This window comes from Podarcis gaigeae, assembly GCF_964106915.1.
Source record: "Podarcis gaigeae genome assembly, chromosome: 3".
In the NCBI taxonomy this organism is placed as follows: domain Eukaryota; kingdom Metazoa; phylum Chordata; class Lepidosauria; order Squamata; family Lacertidae; genus Podarcis; species Podarcis gaigeae.
Window position 1 is genome coordinate 76,306,524 of NC_139680.1, and position 27,923 is coordinate 76,334,446.

A 27,923-nucleotide genomic window follows, 5' to 3' on the forward strand; every position below is an offset into this window, starting at 1 on the left:
GCCTATTTCTCAGCGCCATTAGCCCCGCTCTCCGAAACACTGATGTAATTCTCTCGCCAGTTCTATGGAAACGGAGACTCGGGCGGCGCGCGGGCTTCTGGGTAGCGTGGTTTTCCACCCGCCCCTCTGCCGCAGCCCGAGAGGGGATATGCTCCTCCTCTGTACTACAATTCCCGAAGTGCATCGGGAAGCAGCGAGGAAAATGAGAAAATGGAGCGGGGCGGGGGCGGTGGAGGGAGCCGAAGGGAGATTATGGAAGCGGGGGTAGGAGGAGCTCGCGCCTGCGCCGACAGGCCCCGGTGGCGCATTTTCCCCCCCATCAGGCGAAGGTGGCGGTTGAGGCGGAAGGGGGTGGGGCTCTGTGCCCACCGCCACACTGGGCTGAGACGGGCGGAGAGAAGGGGCTCGCTCCGGGCTGGCGGAGAAGCGGCGGAGACCTCGGAAGGTGAGAGGCGGCGCTGCTTAACGGGCGGGGGGAGGCTTGCCTCCGCCTCCTCCCCCTCCCCCCGGGGCGGCAGAAAAGGGGTGTCGGGTTTCCCGGCTCTTCCTGTCTCCGGCCCCCGCCCCGCTCGCTCCTCACAGGAGGCTCCTCCCTCCCCGGCTGCTATAAAGCGGAGGCCGCGGGGCCGCAGGGGAGGACGAGCAGTTGCGTCTTGGCGGTGGCGGGAGAAGCAGAAGCTGCTCGCCTCAGAGCTCGCCTTTCCCTCCTCGGCCTTTTTCTCTATCGGTGTTCGCGTTGGAGGGAGGCTGCTGTCCTCTGAAGCGGGTTACCTGTCTCTCTCCGTGGTAAGTGCCTCCTGGGTGCTGGTTGAGAGGGCAGGAGACGGGTACAGGTGACTTTATGTTGCTATTTGCTTTGAAGTTTAGTTTTGTTCGCCTTGCAGTGTTCTTGGTAAGCCGTCTTGAACTTTTGACACAGGGTGAAATGGGAACTCAAGCGTTTGTTTAAACAATTGTGTGTATTATCACTTGGCTGTAGGGGGGCTTGTTGTAGGGCTGTACAGTATTTAGAAGTGCCTGCTTTGGAGAAGTTGACGTGCTCAAAGATATGAGGGAGGGCTGCTCTGTTTTCCCTGAAATAAGTGATTTATGTTTTTTCACTATGTGTAATGTACAATACTGTAATGTAACGCGTTGCTACATTTTGATATAAAACTCAGTTTATTTGTTAACCATGTAAGCAAAAGATGGAACCCTAATAGTTTCTTGACTCGACGCTTTAGCTGGCAGTTTATGGAATAATCTAAGTTATAATGGCAACCATTCAAATGTGTACATATATGTTGCTCTGGGCACCTGTTACAATTCAGTAATGGAGACATATATGCACATATATGCTCTTTTCTCCATTATTAATATAACCATAGCAAATATAATAAATGAAATAATGATTGTGAACCTCTTCTTACTGAAAGATTCCGCATTTAAAAATGAGGTCATTATTAGGATGCTGGCCCAACGTGATTTAGGCATTAAGTGGCCTGCCAATTCAAACTATTAAACAGTGGCATGTTCATTACCAAAGATGTTTAAACCCTTCTCTGAAATTCTAGGTCAGCATTGAAACACAATTAAAATTTTATTGACATGTTAAGGCATGCTTGGAGGAAGCTGATTACTTGGCTCTGTTCCAGTCTGGTTTCAGGTCTGATCAAGGCACTGAAAGTGTCCTGGTCACACCCTGGTTGATGACATTTCTTGGGAGGGAGATCAAGGGATGCCTCTTGGAGATTTTCATTTCAATCCTGTTGATCACAGTTATAATTCTCAAGCCCCTCAGTGCTTCACTGTTTTCACTCCTACCTCCAGGGCTCTACAGTGGTACCTTGGTTCTCAAACTTAATCCGTTACGGAAGTCCACTCCAAAACCAAAGCACGCTTTCCCATAGAAAGTAATGCAAAATGGATTAATCCCTTCCAGACTTTTAAAAACAACCCCTAAAACAGCAATTTAACATGAATTTTACTATCTAATGAGACCATGGATCTATAAAATGAAAGCAATAAACAATGTACTGCAGTCACACAATCAATTAATCAGTAGCTGAACTGGGTTCCATACAGTCACAAAAACAAAACAAAAAGAGCCGCAAAAACAAAATTGCAAAATAAATAGCAAAAACAGACAGACCTCAGCGTAACACTCAAATCGGAAGCAGCATAACACTCAAAACAGAGCACATTCAGCTTCCAAAAAAAGTTTGCAAACCGGAACGCTTCTGGGTTTGCAGTGTTTGGGTTCCAAGTTGTTCGAGTACCAAGGCGTTTGAGAACCAAGTTACCACTGTGTTCAGAAAGTAGCCATGGAAGGTTACTCTTTGGCACCATGGAAGTTGTCCTGTGGTGTCCTGGAGAGATCCTCCTTGTCCCTCATGCTATTTAACATGTATAAAAAGCCCCTGGCAGCTGTCATTAGGGAATTTGGAGTGAAGTGTCATCAATATGTTCAGAACACCCAGCTGTGTCTACCCATCTGAATCAGGAGAGTTGGTTGAAGTGTTAGATCAGTGCTTGGAGGTGGTGATGGGCTGGATGTGGGCCAGTAAACGGAAACTGAATCCTGAAAACATGGGTGTTATGTCCCCCAAGGGCTAACATTCTGGTGGTATGTCATGCACAGGTTTGCACTCCCCTGGAAGGAGAGTATTAAAATTGGCAGTAGAAACCCTCTTCATATTTTTTCACAGCATTCAGAAGTTTGGGGACAGGTAGCCCAGGAGAGGGCATTCTGTGTGGTAGCTGCAAACTTGTGGAACTCCCCACAGATGTGTATCTGGCATCTTTTATCATACAGCTTTCACCAAATGCTGAATATGAGCCTCTTTACTCTGGCTTTTGACACTTGAGATCTATATTTATAGGACCCACCTTATTTCTGTGATTGAAAGCTGTTTTAAACTCTCTTTAACACCGTGTTTTAATTGTTCTACTTGTTACCCATCCTGGGATCTTAGGGTGAAGGGTGAGTAATTAATAATAATTGATATATAAAACTTCATTTGGGCTTTGCTATGTAGAATATACATCAGTATTAGTCTTCTGTAACTTTGCACTTTCCACACAAAGTCTGTGAAAGTGCTTTGTGGATTTTAAACTGGAAAGTCAGCATTTATCATATAATGATAGATAATGATTTTACAGTGGTACCTCAGGTTACAGACGCTTCAGGTTACAGACTCCGCTAACCCAGAAATAGTACCTGGGGTTAAGAAAAATGCTCCTGCAGCACAGTGGCAGTCGGAGGCCCCATTAGCTAAAGTGGTGCTTCAGGTTAAGAACAGTTTCAGGTTAAGAACAGACCTCTGGAACAAATTAAGTACTTAACCCGAGGTACCACTGTATATTTGTTTTTTGCCGCTTAAGTGTTAATTTGGGACGATGATACTACTGTAGTGTCTGTATTTAAACTGCACGAGACAGATTGTTTCAGTTTGAAGCAGTTGCATCTGCAGTGCAGCAAGAAACATTACAAATGAGAGGGAAGAAAAGAGATTTCAGTAAAGTCTACAGAAACACAGGCCTACAAAACATGAGATTATAGGTTTCCTAAATTTAGGAAGACCTAGATAAGGAAAGCTGTATAGGACAACTAAGAATGTAGTGTTACACACCACCCCGCTCTCCAAGCAGTGCAAGATACCAGGGGTCCAGTGCTTCCCCAGGGCTTGTGTTTCTTTTATAAATGAGGCACAGCGGTAGGTGTATGACAGGGGTCAGCAACCTTTTTCAGCCCTGGGCTGGTCCACCGTCCCTCAGACCATGTGGTGGGCCAGACTATACTTTATTTTTTTTTGGGGGGGGGGAATGAACGAATTCCTGTGTCCCACAAATAACCCAGAGATGTATTTTAAATAAAAGGACACATTCCACTCATGTAAAAACACGCTGGTTCCCGGACCGTCGGCGGGCCGGATTGAGACGGTGATTGGGCCGCATCCGGCCCACGGGCCTTAGGTTGCCTACCCCTGGTGTATGACATACTGTTTATTTACACATATATACAACCTGAGATGATGATGGAGGGGCTAGCAACATTACACTCCAAGAGGTTTTTTTCTTCTCCCATGGCCACAGTTTTGAATGCCAGCAGAAATCGGCCATGGCCCTCTGTCACTTTGTTCAGTTTGCTATGCTTAGCAGATCGTAACCCTGCCCAACTAGCTCACATCACCACTGCTGCAATCCTAAACTCAACTGCTCCCCTCCCAACTCTAAAAATTCTGCTTCAAAGGCCTTTGTTTTTTAACTAATTCTGAGTTGAGGGAGGGGGCCCTCCATTTACCCTCTGGCACAGAGCCACTCCCCCACCTACTATACTTTAGTGGGTCATTACCAGACTGGCTCATGTTTTGTATATCAGTATGCTAAATCCAGCATATGGCACCCAGAAATTAGAAGGGGAGCCAAGGCACGCCCCCCCCCCAAACTCACAACAGTAGATTTTAAAATGATAGGACAATGTTACAGTGGTACCTCAGGTTAAGTACTTAATTCGTTCCGGAGGTCCGTACTTAACCTGAAACTGTTCTTAACCTGAAGCACCACTTTAGCTAATGAGGGCCTCCTGCTGCTGTTGTGCCGCCATAGCCCGAGTTCTCTTCTTTTTTTTCCCTTTTTAAAAAAAATAATATTTATTGAAATTTTCCATATAATAGCCCGAGTTCTCTTCTTATCCTGAAGCAAAGTTCTTAACCTGAAGCACTATTTCTGGGTTAGTGGAGTCTGTAACCTGAAGCGTATGTAACCTGAAGCATATGTAACCCAAGGTACCACTGTACTTTGAAATTTTTATATCATTTAATATCATTTTTGTTAGAGTTGTGTATAAATAAGTGTGTGTTCAAGAAATTCTTTTAGTGATGCTTCCTACTTAAAGTGACATACTACTAATCTTGGGTACTTTGCACTAAATTCTACGTACTACTTGGAATGACATGTAAAAAATACTTAAGGAGTATTTTAGAGTAAAGCCTGCAGTGACTACCAGCTTAGATTTTTCACTTGTACATCCTGTATATTGGCCCACTGCTTGTATTGAATTAGCATCCGTGTTCTGTTTTCTCCTTGCCATATTCCGCAGTGAGAGGTTTCTATATTTTAAAATATGATGACTGGGAAGCAGAGGAAGCTGCTGCAGGGAGTGAAGGAAAATCTGGACTGTGTTTCTGTGAGTGAAGGAAGGGCTATTTCCTAGCCTTTTAAACCCTGATTATGCTTGCTGGATTCTGCTTTGGCACAAATTAATACCTTTGTCAGGGTGGGTGCAAAGAACAGAAAGCCTGCCTAAAGCAAGGGAGTTAAGAGAATTGGCACAAGGAGTATTTTAAGTGTACAGTTTTTTATGGATGTTTGGAAAAGCATGACTAAATATTTTGGGATTGTGTACCCCCTAGGCACTACCCTAGCAAAGGTGTGGCTGTAATGAACTTGCATTAGGCAGTTTCCAGAAGGGACATGCAGGGGACTCAGGCTTATGGGAGAACAATGTCATCTATATTATTAGGTCTTCTCCTTAATTCTATGGAAGGAGTAGGGTACAATTACCATGTAATCTCTTACTATAGTCTTGGTGGTTAGTAGGACCTAATTTTCAGACCCCTGGTCATTAATAAGGGTTTTTCTTAAACAGACTGAACTACTCCAGAAAATTTTTAAAAATGGAACAAGTAGAAGAGTCATCCAAGAGAATTCTATTGGAGCCATACAACTACCTACTTCAGTTACCAGGTAACATTTCACTCTTTTAAGTTCTTTGTTACAGATAGGTAGCCGTGTTGGTCTGCCATAGTCAAAACAAAAAAAATTCCTTCCAGTAGCACCTTAAAGACCAACTAAGTCAGTTCTTGGTATGAGCTTTCGTGTGCATGCAAACGAAAGCTCATACCAAGAACTGACTTAGTTGGTCTTTAAGGTGCTACTGGAAAGTTCTTTGTTGTTGTTGTTGTTTAGTCATTTAGTCGTGTCCAACTCTTCGTGACCCCATGGACTAGAGCACACCAGGCACTCCTGTCTTCGACTACCTCGTACAGTTTGGTCAGACTCATGTTGGTAGCTTCTAACACTGTCCAACCATCTTGCCCTCTGTCGTCCCCTTCTCCTTGCGCCCTCAATCTTTCCCAACATCAGGGTCTTTTCCAGGGAGTCTTCTCTTCTCATGAGGTGGCCAAAGTATTGGAGCCTCAGCTTCTGTCCTTCCAGTGAGCACTCAGGGATGATTTCCTTCAGAATGGATAGGTTTGATCTTCTTGCAGTCCATCGGGCTCTCAAGAGTCTCCTCCAGCACCATAATTCAAAAACATCAATTCTTTGGCAATCAGCCTTTATGGTTCAGCTCTCTCTTCCATACATCACTACTGGGAAAATCATAGCTAACTTGAGCATAACCTTTGTCAGCAAAGTGATGTCTCTGCTTTGCTTTTTAAGATGCTCTCTAGGTTTGTCATTGCTTTTCTCCCAAGAAGCAGGCGTCTTTTAATTTCGTGACTACTGTCACCATCTGCAGTGATCATGGGACCCAAGAAAGGAAAATCTCTCACTGCCTCCATTTCTTCCCCTTCTATTTGCCAGGAGGTGAAGGGACCAGTGGCCATGATCTTAGTGTTTTTTGATGTTGAGCTTCAGACCATATTTTGCGCTCTCCTCTTTCATCCTCATTAAAAGGTTCCTTACTTTCTTCCATCAAGGTTGTGTCATCAGCATATCTGAGGTTGTTGATATTTCCTTCGGCAATCCAGCTTGCGCTTCTGGGAGTTCTCGGTCCACCTACTGCTTAAGACTGCCTTATAGAATTTTAAGCATAACCTTGCTAGCTTGTGAAATGAGCGCAATTGTTCGGTAGTTGGGGCACTGCCCATTCTTTGGCACTGCCCTTCTGAGTTTTCCAAACTTGCTGGCATATTGAGTGTAGCACCTTAACAGCATCATCTTTTAAAATTTTAAATAGTTCAGCTGGAATACCATCACTTCCACTGTCTTTCTAAGGCCCATTTGACTTCACTCTCCAGGATATCTGGCTCAAGGTCAGCAACCACACTACCTGGGATGTACGAGCTATCCATATCTTTCTTGTATAATTCCTCTGTGTATTCTTGCCACCTTTTCTTGATGTCTTCTGCTTCTGTTAGGTTCTTTCCACTTTTGTCGTTTATTATGGTAATCTTTGTGCAAAATGTTACTTTCATATCTCCAATTTTCTTGAACAAATCTCTGGTTTTTCCGATTCTGTTGTTTTCCTCTATTTATTTGCATTGCTCGTTTAAGAAGGCCCTCTTGTCTCTCCTTGCTATTTTTAGGAAATCTGCATTCAATTTCCTGTATCTTTTACTATCTCCCTCGCATTTTGCTTGCCTTCTCTCCCCCGCTATTTGTAAGGCCTCATTGGACAGCTACTTTGCTTTCTTGCATTTCCTTTTCATTGGGATCGTTGCTGCCTCCTGTATAATGTTGCAAGCCTCCATCCATAGTTCTTCAGGCAATCTGTCCACCAAATCTAAATCCTTAAACCTGTTCCTCACTTCCACTGTGTATTCATGTGGGATTTGATTTAGATTGCATCTTACCGGCCCAGTGGTTTTTCCTACTTTCTTCAGATAAAGCTTGAATTTTGCTATAAGAAGCTGATGATCTGAGCCACAGTCAGCTCCAGGTTTTGTTTTTGCTGACCGTATAGAACTTCTCCATCTTTGGCTTCACCACGACAAGGCAGTGATCCATGAAGGAGCTTTAAGTTCTAGTAATGTCTAAGATTAGTACAGTGGTGCCCCGCAAGACGAACGCCTCGCAAAACGAAAAACTCGCAAGACGAAAGAGTTTTCTGTTTTTGAGTCGTTCCGCAAGACGAATTTCCCTATGGGCTTGCTTCGCAAGAAGAAAGCCCATAGGGAAATCTCCGGGGACCTCTTTTAAATGCTGGCGGTGGGGAGCAAAGCCTTTCGCCCCCCCTCCGGCCTTCAGAAGAGGTCCAGGAAGGCCAGCGGGGGGCCGAAAGGCTTTGCTCCCCTCTGCCAGCATTTTAAAAGCGGTCTGGGATAGCAGGGAATTGCGCTGCGATTTCCCGCTATCCCGGACCGCTTTTAAAATGCTGGCCGTCGGGAGCAAAGACTTTCGTCCATCGCCAGCCTTCAGAAGAGGTCCTGGACCTCTTCTGAAGGCCGGCGGGGGGCGAAGGTCTTTGCTACCCTCCCCCGCCTGCCTTCCCGGGATAGTGGAGAAGCGCAGCGTGTTTCTCCGCTATCCCAACGGCTTTTGAAGGCAGGCAGGGGGGAGCAAAGACTTTCGCTGTCCCGGGCGATCTTAAAATGCTGGCAGGCAGCAGCGAAGCCTTCGCTGCCGTCCCCCAGCATTTTAAAAGCCCCCGGGACAGCGGAGAAGAAACCTTCGCTGCCGCCCGCCAGCATTTTAAGATCGCCCGGGACAGCGGAGAAGTCTCCGCTGTCCCGGGAAGGCAGGCGGGGGGGAGCAAAGACTTTCACCCCCCGCCGGCCTTCAAAAGAGGTCCAGGACCTCTTCTGAAGGCCGGCGGAAGGCGAAAGTCTTTGCCCCCCCCGCCTGCCTTCAAAAGCCGTTGGGATAGCGGAGAAACGGCAGAGAAGTCTCCGCTGTCCCGGGGACTTTTAAAATGCTGGGGGTTGGCAGCGAACGCTTCGCTGCCGCCCGCCAGCATTTTAAGATCGCCCGGGACAGCAGAGGCTTCGCTGCCGCCTGCCAGTATTTTAAAATCGCCCCGGGACAGCGGAGGCTTCGCTGCCGCCCACCAGCATTTTAAAATCCGCTGTCCGGGGGGCTTTTAAAATGCTGGCGGTCGATAGCAAAGCCCTCCTGTCCCCGGAGCTTGTGGGGCGGGAGGTGGGGAGAAGGGCTTTTCTTCCCACCGCCAGCCTTCAGAACAGCCTTCTGAAGGCTGGCGGTGGGGAAAAAAGCCCTTGTCCCCCCCCCCCCCAGCCTTCAGAAGAGGTCGGAGGACAAACTGTCCCCGGACCTGGTCTGAAGGCGGTTTCCATAGGAACGCATTGATTGATTTTCAATGCATTCCTATGGGAAACCGTGCTTCGCAAGACGAAAAACTCGCAAGACGAAAAAACTTGCGGAACGAATTAATTTCGTCTTGCGAGGCACCACTGTATCTAAACTGATGCCTGTAGCAATCACTTTGTTTTGTCTATTGCATGTTTTCAGCTTAAAGCCTAGGGTTGGTGTCACATATCTTTCAAACCACCCTTTAATTTCTGACCAGTGCTATCCAACCATCACATATCCTGTGCTTTCTCTTTTTAAATTATACTCTTATCCTGTTCTTAACATTAGTGTTATCCAAACTTCTCCACCCAAATTTCTGACAGGCTCTACATGTGATTAGCTTAAGCAATACTGTAACCTCTTGAAATTTCCAGACCACTCACTCCCTGTGTCTGATCATATGTTTTCTCAGTGTTCTGGTTATAAATGGCTGGGCTTTTGCTCCTGGGTAAATGCTTTTATAATACCTGATTCTGATTTGTTTGTATCTTACTACCCACCTTCCTTTCATCTCTGTACTTGCTGTCCACTATAGCTAGTGTATTTTAAGGATCTTGGATTTTTAATATAGATTTGCACATGTTTGAAGATTACCTATCCAGATCCTAAGGTCATCTTCAGAGTCCTTTCTCCAGGTTCCCCCAGCAAATGAGATATGATGGGTGGGTGGTTATATTTTATATATATTCATGTAATTTTTTATTGTTAACCACCTGAAGAGTATGTGTTTGGACTGTGTACAAATGTTGCGTAAATATGTTTAACCATCTCACTGTACCGTTTTCTGATGGACATCAGGGCAATTAAAACTGCGTAGTACATAGATAAAGGTGCATAGTACATTTAGTACATAGATAACACTCATTAACACCTCACTGATTCTAGCTTGCTTCAGTAACATTTAATGTTACATCCAAACCAACAACTTCACTTTAATGACAAACTGCAGTTACGGTAATTTAAAGCAGAAACTATGTGACTATGCTAGAGGAGGAAAAGGGAGAATAAAAGCCTGAGGTTCAAGTTTGCTCATTCATGTACCACTAAATATGGACTAGGGTTGTGTCAAAACCAGATCACTATGTCTTAATAGACTTGGTGTTGAAACATGTTTTCACTGCCAGTACTCAACTTAAGCTTCATGCAAGAATACTTTGTTCATTTCCAAAAGATAAGTAGAGATCCTGTGGTATCATCACATGGTGTGATGCATTTTTCTGTTTCATAACCAAAGTGTTAAATTACAGGGAATGTTTACTCATGCCATTCCACCTACACCGGTGCCATTCCACCTACACTTTTTTTTTTACAATGGGGTGTCCTGGGTATGCATGCTCAGTTTCCTACTTAATATCACCTCAGTTGAGGGTGGCTATTGATCTACAAGCTATATTCAGGTTTCTGAGTTTTGCTGGCTCGTTTCTGTTTTTAAGATTGTTTGAATTATGAGAAATAAGTTGTTGACGAAATAATTCTCTGGTATTTTCAATAAAGGTAGTATATGTGGGAAAACATTTGGCTGCTAGTGTGCCACAAGCTTCAAAACACCTCCCTCCCTCTCAAGTGCTTGTGTAAGCTTGGAAGCCTAAATAAATCTCAACATAAGCTTTCATAATGCTAACTTGTTTAGCACATGGCAGCAGGATGAATACAAAATTGCTCTCATTTTCTTTTTACGCAAGAAGTTGTAACTCCTAAGCAATGCATTCCTGTATGTTACTCATAGTTCCAAGATGCTTTGGTGAAATCACTGGCTGTTAGATTAAGGTTGCCATCTTCATGTAACTCTAGAGAGGAATTCAGTTGTTTTTTATAAAAAATGCAAGAACACAGTATTATCTATGTCTGAATATATCTAGTAAACTGATATGAAATTGTAGTTGCCTACTTGAAACAAAAGTAATCAGTTATTATGATTCTTGCACCCTCTTTATTGGACATCAGCTTTTTCTTTGGACCATTTTTCAATTTTAAAGTCATATCAGATATGCACCTCCAACTCACTATACATTTGAGGTGGTAAAACGTAATGTCTATGTTAATTTAAATTCTTTCAAATAAAGATTTAATTCAAAGCAAGAACAGGTCATACAGTTTGCGATAGGTGTAATCTATCCAACGTTAAAATTATTAAGTCACATTGCCTTCTGTGGGGGAGATCAAATATGTGCTGAAATTGCCTGTTTAAAATATGGGATTATAGGTGCTTAACCTTGTGTGGAATAGTGTATTATAGTTTGACCATTTAGATGTACTGGCACATTATGGTTTGCCACATACCAGAGAGGGAGAGAATCACACTTACAAGGGAAGAAGAAAGCTGCAGGCTTTGTGCTCATTCCAGGGTCCTTTGCATTGTGCCAAACTATGTTTTGGTGTTATGTCTGAACCCAACTGTAAAGAATATTTATGACTTGATAAAAAAATCATAAATATTTATTTCCCTTCTTGAAGATAAGCATATTTTTTGCTTATAATTACCAGTGCTTATTTCTGAAATGTTCTAGAGGCTTTGGCTGAAACCCTGTTGAGTCCATCCTCAAATAACAGACGTCATCTTGAAAAATGAAACTTCACCTTCCTCTTGCATGAGCCCAAAAATCCGGCCCAGGAGGTCCACTAACCCTATAGAGCAGATTGGGGAGCAGCAGGGGAGGAGAGGAAGAGCAAGTCCTAAATGAATTCAAATCTCAAGGGCCTGAATCCAAGAGTACTAAAGGAACTTGTGGATGTAGTTTCAGAGCCTTTGTCTATTATCTTTGAGAATTCCTGGAGAACAGGTGAGGTGTCTACTGACTGGAGGCAGTCAAATGTTGTCCCCATATTCAAAAGGGGGTGGGGAGACCCAGGTAACTACCGACTGATCAACACCAGGGAAGGTCCTAGAACAGATAATTCAACAGTCTGTCTGTGAGCATTTAGAAAAGGATGCTGTGATTACTAAGACCCAGCAGGAATTTCTCAAAAATATGTTATGCCAGACCAATCAGATTTCTTTCTTTTATTTTTGATGGAATTACAAACTTGGTGGATAAGGGAGATGCTGTGGACATAGTGTATCTTTATTTCAGTAAGGCTTTTGACAAAGTCCCCCATGATATTCCCACAAGGAAGCTGGTAAAATATGGATTGAATGAGGTAACTAATAGGTGGATTTGTAGCTGGTTGACCAACTGAGCCCAAAGAGTACTCATTAATGGTTCCTCGTCATCCTGGAAAAAAAGTGATAAGTGGCATGCCGTAGTGTCCTGGGCCCGTTGTTCAACCTCTTTATAAATGACTTGGATGAAGGAATTGTGAGGATACTCATCAAATTTGCAGTTGACACCAAATTGGGAGGGGTAGCTAATGCCACAGAAGACAGAATTAGATCAAGGGTTGAAGGAGGCTCCTCCCTCCCCGGCTGCTATAAAGCGGAGGTTGCAGGGCTGGGTATGTTTAGCCTGGAAAAGAAGAGATTGAGAAGAGATATGATAGCCATCTTCAAATATCTTAAGGGCTTCCACATGGAAGAGGGAGCATGCTTGTTTTCTCCTGCTGTGGAGGGTAGGACTCAAGGCAATGGCTTCAAGTACTATGATTAGTACTATGTGTTTTGGGAAATGTTGTTTTGGGTTAGGAGAACTTCTAGTATGTGCTTCTAGCCATGATTTGTGTATCATAGAATTGTAGAGTTGGCAGGGACCCTGAGGGGTCATCTAATCCAACCCCCTGCAATGTAGGTACCTCAACTAAAGTATCCATGACAGATGGCCATGCAACATATTTGTAGTTTGTATTAAAAAGGCATTTTTTGGCTAATGTTAGTGAATTCTATCTGGTTCATTATTCTGCTGTTGCTAGGCAATGGTTTCTGGTCAGTCAGCCTCCAGATGTATAGAAGGTTGTTGTTGTTGCTAGACAAGATTCTCCCATACCAAGCCCTTGAAGAGTTAAGAATTGAAAAAGGCCAAAAGGGTAGAGGTTACGTGTGACAGGTAGGAGAAATTGCAGGAGAGGAGTTAAAAAGTTTGGGAGGTGAGGGGTGAATGCACAGCACTGATGGGCAGCTTTTTAAGGCACAGAAAAGGGGAAGGGGATATATGTGTGCTGAATCTCTTATATTTCCATTCCATTCTTTAAAGGCTAAGCTTGCCAGTTAACCTGAAGCCCTGTTTGGCATGCTCCTATACCTTTAACAACTATACAACAGGCAGAAATCAGCCAGGGTGATTGTAGGGCATGGGAACAAACATGACCTCCATAATGAGCCAGTTGTTGGAGGTAGAGAGTCAGTCTGGATTTTCACTGTTTGAAAAATGGCAACCCTAAATAAGTTGCATGTGAATTATTTCCCTTCTAAATGGTATAATTTATTATTTCTTCCTTTCTCATTTTTTTTTTCAAGTTGAAGCGTTTTAAGCATAGACGCAAGGCATAATCAAATTCAATTGACAAAAACCTTTTGATTTAGCTTATATGTCACCTTTCCACAGAGAGCTGTGCACTTCTGATGTTAGCATGCTGGGATAAGGGATTTCCATGTTAACTCATGTTCCAAAATTCTGGAAAACTGTGGCTGTTGAGGGCCACACCATTGGCAAATGTGTTATTTAAGCGATATTGTATGGAATCCTATCCTGTGATTAGTTCCAGCTTCTCTACTACTTTGGAGCTGGACAGCTGTCATGGGCAGAACTGTGAACTTAAGCCCCAGATTCAATTTTTTTGTTAACTGAATATTTTAATCATGGGAAACGCCTTTTTTTTTTTTGGAAATCTGTATTGGTCTACCCTAGAATTAGTAAAAAGCCCATCCCCCCCCACCTTTAAATTTCCTTAGTTTGGAATGCTTAAGCGATGGGATCTGGAACCCAGTGTGCATGCTTAGGTGCTGCTTTATCCTTTTCGTCTTGCAACCACAATTCTCAGTACTGTTTGATTCCCTAACATCCAGTCAGTTGTTCAAGTGGGACGGGAGCGCATGTTGCAGGAAGAAGTGGGAGCCTCAAATGTTCTACTGCATGCATATAGAGTTCCCATACCACATTTTGGAACCTAGCAAAAAGCTTCTGAGTGGATTTAAAATTAATCCTAAATTTATTGAAATATCTGGTAAGATAAAATTGGCATGTCAGCCAGCAGTGCTTTGGGGGCAATCATGATCCTCAGAAATGGTGTCCAGATTATCTATAATAACATGTCAACAAAATATTTGAATTATCTACATTCCTCTGGCTTGTTTTAACAGATGCAGCTGCCTTATATACAGATTTGAACAAATGGCTGCCCAGACGTAGTGGATTGTGGCTACAACTGGGAGTGGTTTTTTCACAATTTATGTTCTCTGCCTACAGCCTTAGTTCTGAAAGTACAAAATTAAAACCACACCTTGATACCTTAATGCTATAATCAACGTATTGTATAAGTGTAATAATTTTAGGATTATCTGTGGTAGTGTTCAGTAGGTAATGAAATTGTTAAGTAACATGCAGGTGTGTCTGTCCTGGACTTCTCAAATCCCAATACAGTGGTGCCTCGCAAGACGAAATTAATTCGTTCCGCGAGTCTCTTCGTCTTGCGGTTTTTTTGTCTTGCGAAGCACCCCTATTAGCGGATTAGCGGCTATTAGCGGCTATTAGCGGCTAAGTGGCTATTAGCGGCTTAGAAAAAGGGGGGGGAGGGAAAAGACTCGCAAGACATTTTCGTCTTGCGAAGCAAGCCCACAGGGAAATTCGTCTTGCAAAGCGCCTCCAAAAACGGAAAACCCTTTCGTCTAGCGAGTTTTTCGTCTTGCGAGGCATTCGTCTTGCGCGGCACCACTGTATATGTGTCCCAGCAGGACCCTGAAGTAAGTAAAGACTCTACTCCAGCTAGGCCACACAGCATGTATCATCCACTCTACCCCATACTATGAAAATAACTTTTTCTAAACTTCAGCAGTATTCATTGTTGAGCTACATAGCAAAGTTTTCCTGAATTTGAATAACTTGCACACACACAAACACATGTTCCACTTGACCTAGTGAAGTATAATTAATATGAGAAGAGCTAGGAAATTCCACAGACTTTAATGATTTCTCCAGGTAATAATACCTTTAACTTTTTTTAAAAATTACAGGAAAGCAAGTCAGAACCAAACTCTCCCAAGCTTTTAATCACTGGCTGAATGTTCCTGAAGATAAGCTACAAGTAAGTTGCATTCTTAAATTGATTTACCTTTAAATTTATCCTTTCCAGACTGAAGCTACCAAGTATTTAAATGATCACAATACTGAATTTTACATGTACATGGTTTTCACACTTGATAGGTGGTTTGTGCTTTTTGTATACCAAATCTGGTTCGTTTCTAAGGCTAGGTACTGTAACTATGCAGTGATCCACAATCATGCATGCTGTGATCACCGTAGGCCCATGTATATTATGGGATTGCAAACCTTTTTGGGATGGTGAGTACATCTGGAGTCTTGAGTGGAGGGAGACACAAAATGACTGACACGGTGGGCGTAGCCAATCACAAAACACCCTTTTCACAGAAGGCAAACTGGTGAGGTTGAAAGACATTCCCAAGAACATGAGTATGTCAGTGATGGGGTCTTAGCCCCCCAAAATCAAACCACTCCTTTAAACCAAGTTTCCTGCTCCAGTAGAAAACCCATTTCATGCAAACTAATTTTCTTAATGTACCTCTCGGTAAATCTAGATGTACTCCAAATTAATAGAAAGATCACTTCAAAATAATTTACTGTATTTTTCACTCCATAAGATGCACCTAGGTTTTAGAGGGGGAATGCAAGAAAAAAATACTCTTTAAAGGGAGTGCAGCGATCCTTCTCGCTGTTCTGGCTTCTGGGATAGCTGCTTGAAGCCTCTTCAGGGCAGCGGGATCGGGATGAAGTCTCCCTGTGCCCTGAACAGGCTTCGCACGGTGAAGCTAAAACAGCAAGAGGGAGCGGTGCTCAGCGGCCCCTCTTGCTGTTCTGGCTTAGCCGTGCAGCCTGCATTCGCTCCATAAGGCTCACACACATTTCCCCTTACTTTTTAGGAGGGGAAAAGTACATCTTATAGAGCAAAAAATACGGTACTCTGAGTTCATTAGCCAAACCTATTCCTGTTGACTCTTAATTTCCTTAGTCAGACACAGGGCTGGGCGATACCAGCTATTCAACATCGCGGTGTATTGCCTGCCAAACATCGCAGTTTGGCGATATACTGTGATGTTGAAAAAACAAGATGCATTGGCCTCTGCCCACGAGACACCAGGTGAAACTGCCCAGCTCTCACCTTGAGAGCTGAGACGGTTTCACCCAGGCTCGCAGGATGGAACAATGCAGCTTGTTTGCACCACCCTGGTGCTCTCGCTGCTTGTGCACAAGTGGCAAGAGCATCGTTCTCCGCCCGCCCCGCTGGTGAAACTGCTACCGCTCCCAAATCCCTCTGCTAGCAGTGCCCACTGGAGAAAGGAACTCTGGCTCCCTCCAGCAGATGCTGGCACAGTGGCAGGTTTCACCAGCATTATATCGCTGAGTGAAACCAGCATCGTGGTCTGCTCTTCTTACTGGTCCTGGGCAATATATCACCCAGGCCTGGTCAGCCAATTAACTCTGCTCCCAATCTCTTGTCTCTTCCTTCTTACACATTTTTCCTCTTCAGCAGGTCCTAGTTGCTCTGCCTTTTCTTTCTTGCTCTGCCCCTGGCTGTTTCATTTTTCATCCACTCACCCGGTATTCCCTCAGAGTTGAGTTACTCACTTACTAGAACAATCCAGTCAGAATGGTTCATTCTCTTTTTTTCTGTGTCTGGTTGGAGGGGAAGTATGGGCAGCACAAGAGAGAGAGAAGAATGTGAGAGTGAGCACCACCATTAAATTTAGTGAGCACACAAAGAAGTAGAGAGCCTGGTGTGCACTCTGCTTGCCCTTTGGGTACACTGGAACCCACAAGTACGAAAGCCATAAAGCAAAGAGTTGAGAATAAAATTGATACATTGGGATCAGAAGTTGAGATCTGCAACCAGGCTAAGGGAAAGTCAAAAGCTATTGAATTGTTGTAGAAGAAACTAGTAGAATGGAAGACTTGATTACTGTTCTCTTTTTTTATTAGGTTATCATTGAAGTGACAGAAATGTTGCACAATGCAAGTTTGCTTATAGATGACATAGAAGACAATTCAAAACTACGGCGAGGTTTTCCAGTGGCCCATAGCATCTATGGGATACCATCTGTAATAAATTGTGCCAACTTTGTGTATTTCCTTGGCTTAGAAAAAGTTTTAACACTTGATCATCCAGATGCTGTAAAAGTGTTCACCCGCCAACTGCTAGAACTTCATAAGGGCCAAGGCTTGGATATTTACTGGAGAGACACCTATACCTGTCCTACAGAAGCAGAGTATAAAACCATGGTTCTGCAAAAAACAGGTGGCCTTTTTGGACTAGCTGTTGGCCTCATGCAATTGTTCTCTAGCTATAAGAAAGATTTAAAACCACTCCTTAACACCCTTGGGCTCTTCTTTCAAATTAGAGATGACTATGCAAACTTGCACTCCAAAGAATATAGTGAGAACAAAAGTTTTTGTGAAGACCTAACTGAAGGGAAGTTCAGTTTCCCAACTATCCATGCCATATGGTCTAGGCCAGAAAGCACTCAGGTGCAGAATATTCTGCGACAAAGGACTGAAAATGTGGACATAAAAAAATATTGTGTACATTACCTTGAGGATGTGGGTTCTTTTGAATATACCCGGAAAACATTAAAAGAACTCGAGGCTGAAGCTTACAAACAAATTGAATCTCTTGGGGACAACCCTGAGCTTACAGCACTACTTGAATATTTAAGCAAAATGTTCAAGGACGACGAGAACTGATACAATTGCTGATTATATTTGCAGGAAACAATTTTGAAATAATCAAGGAAACTAAACTACAATATTTCTATCACTGCTTCATAGGAAATGCTCTCAAGCATGTATTAAGGGGTTATGGGGTTTATATGTGCCCTAGGTGAACTTTGGACTTCTACTTTCAGCTGTGTATGCAATATTGCTGCACATTTCCATTAAAATAAAGCTGCCAACTACAGCTTTCATCTATAATCCTTTTTGATTGCGAGTTTATTTTAATTTTGACTACAAGGCACATTTCCACAAATGACTACAGAAGAAAATGAAGTTCTTAATTTATTGGTTTATTAATGTTGGTTTTTATCTTGTTCTGATTTGTCCTAACATGTATTCTTAATCACTTTTACATTTCCTTTCACTTAGCCTTTGGGCAGTGAATTAATGCAGTGCTGTTTTTCTTAAAAATGTTTAGGGGTTCTCATTTTGACTCAAGAAAATACCATTTTATAGTTCAAATAGGGAAAAATAAATACTGTAAGTGGACAAAAGTACAAAGATTCACAAAATGTTTAGGGGTATGCGTCCCCATGTCTCCCTAGAAAAAAAGCACTGGGTTAATGTATGCTTTAAAATGGAAATGTGTTGTCAAAAGCTGAAGAAGGCAAGTAAAGCAATCCAGAGTCTAACTATAATGGGTAATAGCCACCCGTCCCAATTGAGCCAGTGACTGGTTTTGGTGAAGCATAGGGACCACTGAAATATAATGTGAGAGAAAATAGACTTGGTAGCCATGCAGTTTCAATAGCCCACTCTTCCCATGTTCACCTATATTTAAGCCATTTTTGTCCTTCTGCAGTCTTCTAAAAAGTGGCTGTGTGAGGTCGTAAGATTTCATAGTAGCTTTTGGGATTGCATTTCAGGGGACTGCAAATGTGTGCACACAGGTCACACTATCCAAACATGAGGAATGAGTATCCGAAACCGGTTTTATTTATTTACTTATATATTACATTTGTATATACACACCACAGATTCAGATATCCAAACAGCCAGACCTGTGTGTAGTACTGTAAACCAAAAATGTAAAAAAAGTAAAAAATGATCTTCAGTACACAAACCTGCTTTCTAGGAGAGAACTGAAGTTTAGCTTTGTTTACTTATAACTTTGTTTACTTAACAAGTGTACTAGAGAGCCTTTTGTTCCCTGATGACTAACACATCCCATATTGTATTACTAGACATGCAGGAATGGAATGTAAATAGCATGCAGCTGCCCTCTGACCTGTAAGGCCCAAGAAATAAGTAGGTCTGTCCTCTGTATCCATTAGCCACTCTCACACATCCGGTTGACTGAAAACCACTGATTTCTCCCACCTGCTTTTAAGCAGTATTGTTGTGAATATCTGAGCTCTCCCAGATATTGGTATGTGGGTGCGCTTAAGAAATACACAGTAGTTCTTAGAAGTCCAGATTTGTTATAAAAACCTTTCATGTTGGTGACTTCAGAAAAAGAATTCATGCGGGAGATGTGAAAATTTCAGGAAAGGTCTGTCTCTAATGTAAGAGTGGGAAGTTTGTCATTAATCACAGAATGATAGAGTTGGGAGAGACCCAAGGGCCATCTAGTCCAACCCCCTGCAATGCAGGCGTCTGCTTCAAAAAAAAAAGAAAAAAAGACACAAACCATTTAACAACTTTAAAGTGTTTTAAAGCCCGGCGACACCGGGGGCCAATCCCGCCCGTCCGAACCCCGGTGGCGACGGCGACAGCAGCGGCTCCTCTCCAAGCTGTTCACTACCCTCCCCCAAAACCCGAAGCGTGAGTGACAGCGGCAAGCCCGCCCTCTCCCCGCCTTGCCTCTCCGCCATTGGCTTCAAACCAGCAAGGCCCGCCTACTTCTCAGCGCCATTAGCCCCGCTCTCCGAAACACTGATGTAATTCTCTCGCCAGTTCTATGGAAACGGAGACTCGGGCGGCGCGCGGGCTTCTGGGTAGCGTGGTTTTCCACGCGCCCCTCTGCCGCAGCCCGAGAGGGGATATGCTCCTCCTCTGTACTACAATTCCCGAAGTGCATCGGGAAGCAGCGAGGAAAATGAGAAAATGGAGCGGGGCGGGGGCGGTGGAGGGAGCCGAAGGGAGATTATGGAAGCGGGGGTAGGAGGAGCTCGCGCCTGCGCCGACAGGCCCCGGTGGCGCATTTTCCCCCCCATTAGGCGAAGGTGGCGGTTGAGGCATAAGGGGGTGGGGCTCTGTGCCCACCGCCACACTGGGCTGAGACGGGCGGAGAGAAGGGGCTCGCTCCGGGCTGGCGGAGAAGCGGCGGAGACCTCGGAAGGTGAGAGGCGGCGCTGCTTAACGGGCGGGGGGAGGCTTGCCTCCGCCTCCTCCCCCTCCCCCCGGGGCGGCAGAAAAGGGGTGTCGGGTTTCCCGGCTCTTCCTGTCTCCGGCCCCCGCCCCGCTCGCTCCTCACAGGAGGCTCCTCCCTCCCCGGCTGCTATAAAGCGGAGGCCGCGGGGCCGCAGGGGAGGACGAGCAGTTGTGCCTTGGCGGTGGCGGGAGAAGCAGAAGCTGCCCGTCCTCTTGCCTCGGCGTCTCTCTCCCTGGAATGTACCTGTGGGGGGGGGGGTGGCATTTATTTATTTACAGTTGGTATTGATTTACATTCTCTCTTGAATATTTTAAAGTAACTATTTTAAACTGTTTATAATGGTCAATGTTTTATTTATATTTTTCTAAACCGATTAGTGACTTTGTTACAATCAAGCGCGCGCGCTCTCTCTCTCTCTCTATATATACAGGGTTTTAAAAAAAATCTTTGTTGATTTAAAGCAGAGGTTTCCAACCTTTTCGAGTCTACGGTTCCTTTGACCAACAACATTCTTTCTGCGGTACCCCTGTGGGACTCTGGAGACGAGTTATGTCACCCCTTGCCTGCAGAGCTGGCAGCCTCCCACCCTTTTATCGAACACCCTCCGTGTGGCCTGTTCCCTCAATCTCCTCTCCTTGATAGCTGCAGCTGTCACCCTTGCTCCAAAGAGAGGTGCCTCCTCACATTGCCCCACAAGGGCCTGGGAAGAGGATGCCCCCAGCCTTAGTGGCCCAACGGAGACTGGCCAAAGGTGAAGGTGAGGCTGGCACCTTGCCTTAGTAGGCACCAGTGTCAGCAAGGAGCGCAGCCGGGCGTGCATGGTGGAAAGGCTCCCCTTCAGCCCCAGGCAGGCCTTGCACACAGCAAGCACAAGAAAGGCCAGTGTAGCATCTGCCTGCTTGCCTGGCCTCCCACTTGCCTGTCTAACCCCAACAATCAAGGCTGGCAGGATCCCTCACCCACTTGCTTGCTTACTCCGAGCATGCCTCAGCTCTGGCAACCAGCACCTCCTGGCCCAGCCCCAGTGGCACTATTTGCCTGGGGAGCTTGTAGCCAGTGCTGCTGCAACAAACAACTGTGCAAGCCTTTGGGAGACAAATGCAAGAGGGCATTGGATAAAAGAGGAATAGATGCCAGTGTTGCCTGTAGTACCCCAGACCATCCTTCAAGACACCCCAGGATGCCATGGCACACTGGTTGAAAACCACTGATTTAAAGTGTTGTAAAGGACCCCTGACCATTAGGTCCAGTCGTGGCCGACTGGGGTTGCGGCGCTCATCTCACTTTATTGGCCGAGGGAGCCGTCGTACAGCTTCTGGGTCATGTGGCCAGCATGACTAAGCCACTTCTGGTAAACCAGAGCAGCACATGGAAACGCCGTTTACCTTCCCACCGGAGCGGTACCTATTTATCTACTTGCACTTTGACGTGCTTTCAAATTGCTAGGTGGGCAGGAGCATGGACTGAGCAACGGGAGCTCACCCTGTCGCGGGGATTCGAACCGCTGACCTTCTGATCGGCAAGTCCTAGGCTCTGTGGTTTAACCCACAGCACCACCCACGTCCCTTTAAAGTGTTGTAAGACATCCTAAACTCTTGGCACTGCAACAACAACAAGAAGTATGTTTTTATTGAGCTTCAGCGATGCTTGTAGTGTGGCATGGGTATAGCCTGGGGGGTGGGGGGCAGCTGCCTCTTCCCTAAATCAAGGAAATAAATAAAAATATTTAACTAACTGTGGTTCTGCCCCACTAACACAAATCCTGGCTATGCCAATGTAGTGTAGTATTGAAATGTGGCTAGTTTGCAGGAGTTGATCTGTACAAAAGTCTGCTGATGGATTTTGCACTCTTCAACATTTTTGTGAAGCTGTATGTAGTGGGGAAAAGGGACGCAGGTGGCGCTGTGGGTTAAAGCCTCAGCGCCTAGGACTTGCCGATCGAAAGGTCGGCGGTTCGAATCCCTGCGGCGGGGTGCGCTCCCGCTGCTCGGTCCCAGCGCCTGCCAACCTAGCAGTTCGAAAGCACCTCCGGGTGCAAGTAGATAAATAGGGACCGCTTACCAGCGGGAAGGTAAACGGCGTTTCCGTGTGCGGCTCTGGCTCGCCAGATGCAGCTTTGTCACGCTGGCCACGTGACCCGGAAGTGTCTCCGGACAGCGCTGGCCCCTGGCCTCTTGAGTGAGATGGGCGCACAACCCCAGAGTCTGTCAAGACTGGCCCGTACGGGCAGGGATACCTTTAGCTTTACCTTTATGTAGTGGGGATGCTCTCTAACCCTATGTCTTATTTGCCCTTATGGTAGTGTGGGCACATATGGGGGATTGACACCCTTAGAGCTATCATAATATAGAGTCCTCTTGAGAGTTCCTTTAGTAGTTCATCATTTGGTGGAGGAAAGACTGAGAAAATACAGTATAAAGCCGCCTTGGAACTAGTTCTTTTGAGTGTTGTCTACACTGCCTCTTTACCTGCCTTTTTATATTTCTTTAACATACCTTAGTTGTGGCCTTTGACACTCATTAAAGAAACAATCGCTGTCATCCCCCTCCCCAAACTTGCTTAACTATTTTAGACTGAAGAGTGTGTTCTCAAGGAGCTGAGCTCAACTGGAACTCTGTACATGCCCTAAGGCTGCATGTGATTTGGCCTTGCTCTGAGCAATGACAGCATTATTGTCACCAGGGAAAGGTGGATACATCTTGGCTGAGCTGTAGCCCTGTGGCATGACACTTCACTAGCATGACTTGGATTGCCTCAGAAAACACTCTGCCGATGTCTTTATCAATATTGTGTGAAACAATCCTTTCAGATCCAGAGAGATAAGATGCCCCCTCACAACACCTATAACTGGAAATGGAGGTGTTGACTTCATGGATGAAAAGAATTGGGTTATGCAAGTTTTTCAGACTCATGTTGCTACAGAATGTTGCCCTAGTACTTCATGTAGATGCTTCTAAGTGTCAAAACTGTTAATGTTTGACAGTTGCCTTATAAGTGTAACAGAACTTGAAGCCAAAAGCTTGTATAATAACTGTTGTTAAATATACAGTGTGTAGTTATTGCCCTCATCTTTTTTCCTAGACTGCAGCTATACTAATACTTTGGTTTTAGTTTGAATTATTGCAGCTGCTTTTATTTTTATTAATAACAATAAATCAATGGAACCATGTCTAGTGATAGCCAGGGTGTCTACTGATCTTGGGTGATAGCCAGCTACGTCCTCTTCTTCATGTCCCTCCTCCACAAGAGGTCCGGAGGGTGGCAACACGAGAACGAGGCTTTTCTGCAGTGGCTCCCCATATGTGGAATGCTCTCCCTAGGGAGGTTCGTGTGGTGCCTTCATTATACACCTTTAGGCACCAGGCAAAAATGTTCCTTTTTAACCAAGCCTTTGGTTGATTGACATCCTATGCCCTTTTAACATGTCTGGGGTGTTATTGGGTGGCTCTTCTTCTTATTTTGATTATGTATTTTGTGGTTTCATACTCTGATTTTATCCTATGAACTGCCCTGAGACCTGCAGGTATAGGGCAGTATACAAATTTAATAAATTAATAATAAAAAAATAAATAATGCTCTCAATAGTTGGATATCAACATAGCATGAGTTCCTGATATATTGGGGCAACTGCTGGAGGCCACCTTGTGCAGTAGAACCCACAACCCTGTTGGGCCTTTGGTCAGCATTGACATCACCACCAGACATACATAGCTCACCTGTTACTGCCACTAGTCACTTCCTCACCCTTCCAACTAGAGTTACTCAGCAGGCAACAGTGGTGCTTTGGATGCCAGCTGAAATATTGCTCAGTTCTAGTATGCACTAGCAGCTGACATCTTCGATTCTTCAGATGTAGGGGCTGTCCAAAGTACTGCTGCTCCCTGCCAGGTAAACATGTCCTACTGGTGTGGGGGGGGTGTGAGAGAGAGAGACTGACTGACTGATTGCAGCACTAGGCTAAGGCTGATGATGGCAAGGGCGGCAGCAGTGCTGGGTGGAGCCCAGGATGATGCTGGGGGTTTGTCTGCAGCACCTTGATGATAGGACATTAAAGTCTTCTTCTAGGCATGCTTCTTAGGAAAGGTGGGATAGAAGACTTGCAAACAAATAGGGTATCTAGATTATGTTTTCCTGGCTCACACATAGTTGTGGTCATATTCCACAGATCTTTAAAGAAGTATCTTGAACTCCAGTTTTTCATGATGACCAGCAGCATTCCTTCTGCTCCAGTTGGTCGAAGAATCATCCGTAATGGTGAATATGGAACTGTGCTCTATGCTGGCAAAGTTCCTCCTACAACAGGTAGGAAAATGTTTTTTTATTTCATCATATACTATCACTGGATGGCAAGGCAAACAAATTAATAAAACATTAATTCCTTTTGGTATGTTGCTTCGGAAGGTTAGCATACTATGTTTTGGATAGTATCAATCTTATATAGGGGTTCAATGGAGCCCTTTAAAGTCCTAGCTGGAAATAAAGTTGATTGAATTCAAAATGATACACAAACATTTATTTTAGTGGTGCTGGCACAGCAAAAATAAGTGTCAAACTACCCCTTTCCCATTGACTGGCAGGAGTTGGCTGGGCCTTGGATATGGCTGTGGCTGTCACTGACTGTGATTATGATTGCTCTCCGTAGTAGACAGTTGCTTCCAGTGCTTTAGGAAGAATGCACTGCGAAGGAAAACTTAAATAAAATGATCAGGCCTGATTCGTCATTAGCAAATTGAGCTTAATTTCTGCTTTTGCAACCATTCTGCAGCATGATTTCTAATCTTAGCAAAAACATATTGGAAAATGCTAGATACAGGTAGGTATCCATGGTGGTCTGACACAGTCGAAATAAATAAAAAAATTAAAAGATTGTCCAGTAGCACCTTAGAGACCAACTAAGTTTGTTCTGGGTATAAGCTTTTGTATGCATGCATGCATCTGAAGAAGTGTGCATGAACACAAAAGCATATACCCAGAACAAACTTAGTTGGTCTCTAAGGTGCTACTGGAATTTTTTTAAAAAAAAATTATTTATTTGGAAAATGCAAGTTACTCATGTTATTATACAAATAATATCCAAGAATGGCAAGTACTGATAAAATGGAAGACTATCAAGCTGCAATTCTTGTTAACTGATGTTTTGCACAATGTTCATTAATCAGTTCTGATGTCCAGGGTAAATTAGTATTGGGATTAGAAGTATTATTCATACTAAACTGGTGTCAGCTTTGAGGCAAAAAGCAAAAAACACATCAGATGGCTTTTTGTTCATTCCTGAACCTTCAAGGGTTTTGGCCTATTAAGCCCAGAGCAGAGAGTGTGGTGTTGATTAATTTTGCTCACTCATGTCACATTAAACCATGCTTTAGCATGTCATGCGGACTCTGCCAGTATATGCGAAATATATTATGGGCAGATGATTTCTTTTCATGTTGAGTTTTGCATTTGTAAAAGCAAAGTTTATAATTACTTTAGGATTTTGGCTTGGAGTGGAATGGGACAACCCTGAAAAAGGAAAACATGATGGTAGTCATGAAGGAATACAATATTTCAGATGCAGGTGAGTTAATATTGACATATGCAGTACTTTTTTTTAGCAAACAGATGACCCAGAGGATATGGGGATAAGATTGTGTGTATTTATTTCCTAAAATAAATTGTAAAAACAAACAAACAAACAAACCTCAAAGCAGCTGTCAAAAAGATAAAACAATAAAGTGAAGAAAAGTTTACAATAGTACACTAGAATATACAAAGTTAAGATACTGGGACAGATTAAAATTACTTCAGCTCTCTGAGCATCTGAGCAAGGCGGTTGATTGGGCAAATGTGGGGTAAGGCGCTCTCCTGGGTAAACTGGTCCCAAATTGGTAAGGGATTTATATCTGATGGAAACACCTTAAACCTGGCCTGGTAGCAAATCAGCAACCAGAGCAGATCTCTAGAGCACAGATGTTATATACTGACAAGGCCTGTCAGCAATCATGCTGCACCATTATGCACTAACTGTAGCTTCCAGATCAAGCGTGAGGGAAGCCCCACACAGAGTGCATTGCAGTAATCCAGTCCTGAAGTAACCAAGTAAAGAGGAAGAGGAAGATTTTTAGCAAAAAAAAAAAAAAAAGACATTTAATATAATGTCATGTTGCATACAAGAATTCTGAATATATTTTTGTGGCAAATGTTACTAAACTGTTTGAGAAATGAATGAAAGAAGAGTTTGCATCAGCAGTCTTTGTCTTTTTCCTAAAAGCTCCCTTGTTTTAGGCTGTCCGCAATACTTATTATTAGGTTTGGAGGGGTGAAAACTAAGCAATAGGCCTATGAATCAGTTAGAGTCAAGTGTCTCAGTACCCCTGAACAAGTGTACATTTATTAATTTAGCACAGCTCTGTAGATACAATAATATTGACACCTTGCAGAGCTACTGTAAGGATTGCTGAGAGTGTATGTGAAGCTCTGCAGTGCTGGTAAATGTGTTTATTGCATTATTATCATACCCGCCTCCAAGAGGTTTAAAGCCCTATGCGGCCTAGGACCCTTGTACCTATGGGACCGCCTCTCCTGGTGTGTCCCGCAGAGGACCTTAAGGTCCACAAATAACAACACTTTGGATGTCCCGAGCCTCAAGGAGGTTAGATTGGTCTCAACTAGGCCTAGGGCCTTTTCAGCACTGGCCCCGACTTGGTGGAACGCTCTGTCACAAGAAACTAGGGCCCTGCAGGACTTGACATCTTTCCGCAGTGCCTGCAAGACAGAGCTGTTCCGCCTGGCCTTTGGTTTGGACTCATTCTGACCCTTATGTTTCCCTCCCCTTATGGTTTTGATTTATGGGCTACTATTACAATGAAGCTGCATTTTAAATTGTATTTTAATAAACTGGTGTTTTATTTGTCTATACCCCCCATTATGTTTTATTGTAATTTTATTGATGTTAGCCGCACTGAGCCTGGCTCTGGCTGGGGAGGGTGGGGTATAAATAAAAAAATATTATTATTATATTAAGAGGCTTACAGTTCTGAAACAAAAGTATTACTAAAATGTCAACAGCAGAAGCTTATTTTTTTGACAGAAAAGTGGTTTATAATTCTGTAATTTTCTATATTTTCCTTCCAGGCACCCCACAGGTGGATCCTTTATCCGTCCAAGCAAGGCAAATTTTGGAGTAGATTTCCTTTCTGCTGTCAAGAAGCAGTATGGATTGAATGAAGATGAAAAAGATGCCGAGGGTGGGACAGAATCATCATTAGCGTTTGGAAGCAAGATCGTAGAAACTGTTGGGTTTGATTCCATTAAAGAAAAACAAATGCAAGTATGCTTTCTCTGGCAAATGAACAGTATATAAGAATGTCATTTAATGTGTTTCTGGCAGTTAAGGAGGGTACAGAGCAGGGTGGGCTGGGGTGGGGGCAGCATGACCTAGGGAGAGACTGTGTTTGGTCCATAGTCTGAAGGTTCCTCACTCCTGCTTTTCACTAAAGTGCTCTATGCTGAGACACTCTTTTCTTGCAGGCAATTGAATACATTAACTGACATCTCAGTAGACGAATGTGCAGTAAGCCTTGCTGGTCCAGAAGAAGAAATCAGAAGAGCATGCCCCAGTATCCTTTTTTTAAAAAAGAAAACTGCTGAATTAGTTGCTATCAATTCCCGCAAGTAATTTTTTAAAAAAATTGTGAAAGGTTTATCTGTTGCACAGTATTGACTGCAAGCTGTGCAGAGGT

The 27,923-nt window shown here is 43.9% G+C and overlaps 2 protein-coding genes across 3 annotated transcripts in view; both read left to right on the forward strand.

The window, feature by feature from the left end:
• Positions 1-195: 195 nt before the first annotated feature.
• GGPS1 (geranylgeranyl diphosphate synthase 1) lies at positions 196-18,086 on the forward strand. Its single transcript, XM_083732660.1, is given in 5 exon segments — positions 196-417; positions 420-445; positions 5,630-5,727; positions 15,116-15,186; positions 17,097-18,086. Coding segments are annotated over 5 exon segments (1,164 nt in total). The 5' UTR covers positions 196-210; the 3' UTR covers positions 17,859-18,086.
• Positions 18,087-19,992: 1,906 nt separating this feature from the next.
• TBCE (tubulin folding cofactor E) overlaps positions 19,993-27,923 on the forward strand; it is a 31,746-nt gene continuing 23,815 nt past the window's right edge. Inside the window, exons 1-5 of one of the 2 annotated variants that reach the window (XM_083732512.1) lie at positions 19,993-20,169; positions 24,368-24,504; positions 25,675-25,759; positions 27,316-27,507; positions 27,712-27,800. In XM_083732512.1, coding sequence (XP_083588638.1) covers positions 24,402-24,504; positions 25,675-25,759; positions 27,316-27,507; positions 27,712-27,800 — 469 coding nt within the window. In that variant the 5' untranslated portion in view covers positions 19,993-20,169; positions 24,368-24,401. The remainder of the gene's footprint in view (positions 20,170-24,367; positions 24,505-25,674; positions 25,760-27,315; positions 27,508-27,711; positions 27,801-27,923) is intronic. The other variant, XM_083732513.1, reaches the window with a different exon arrangement.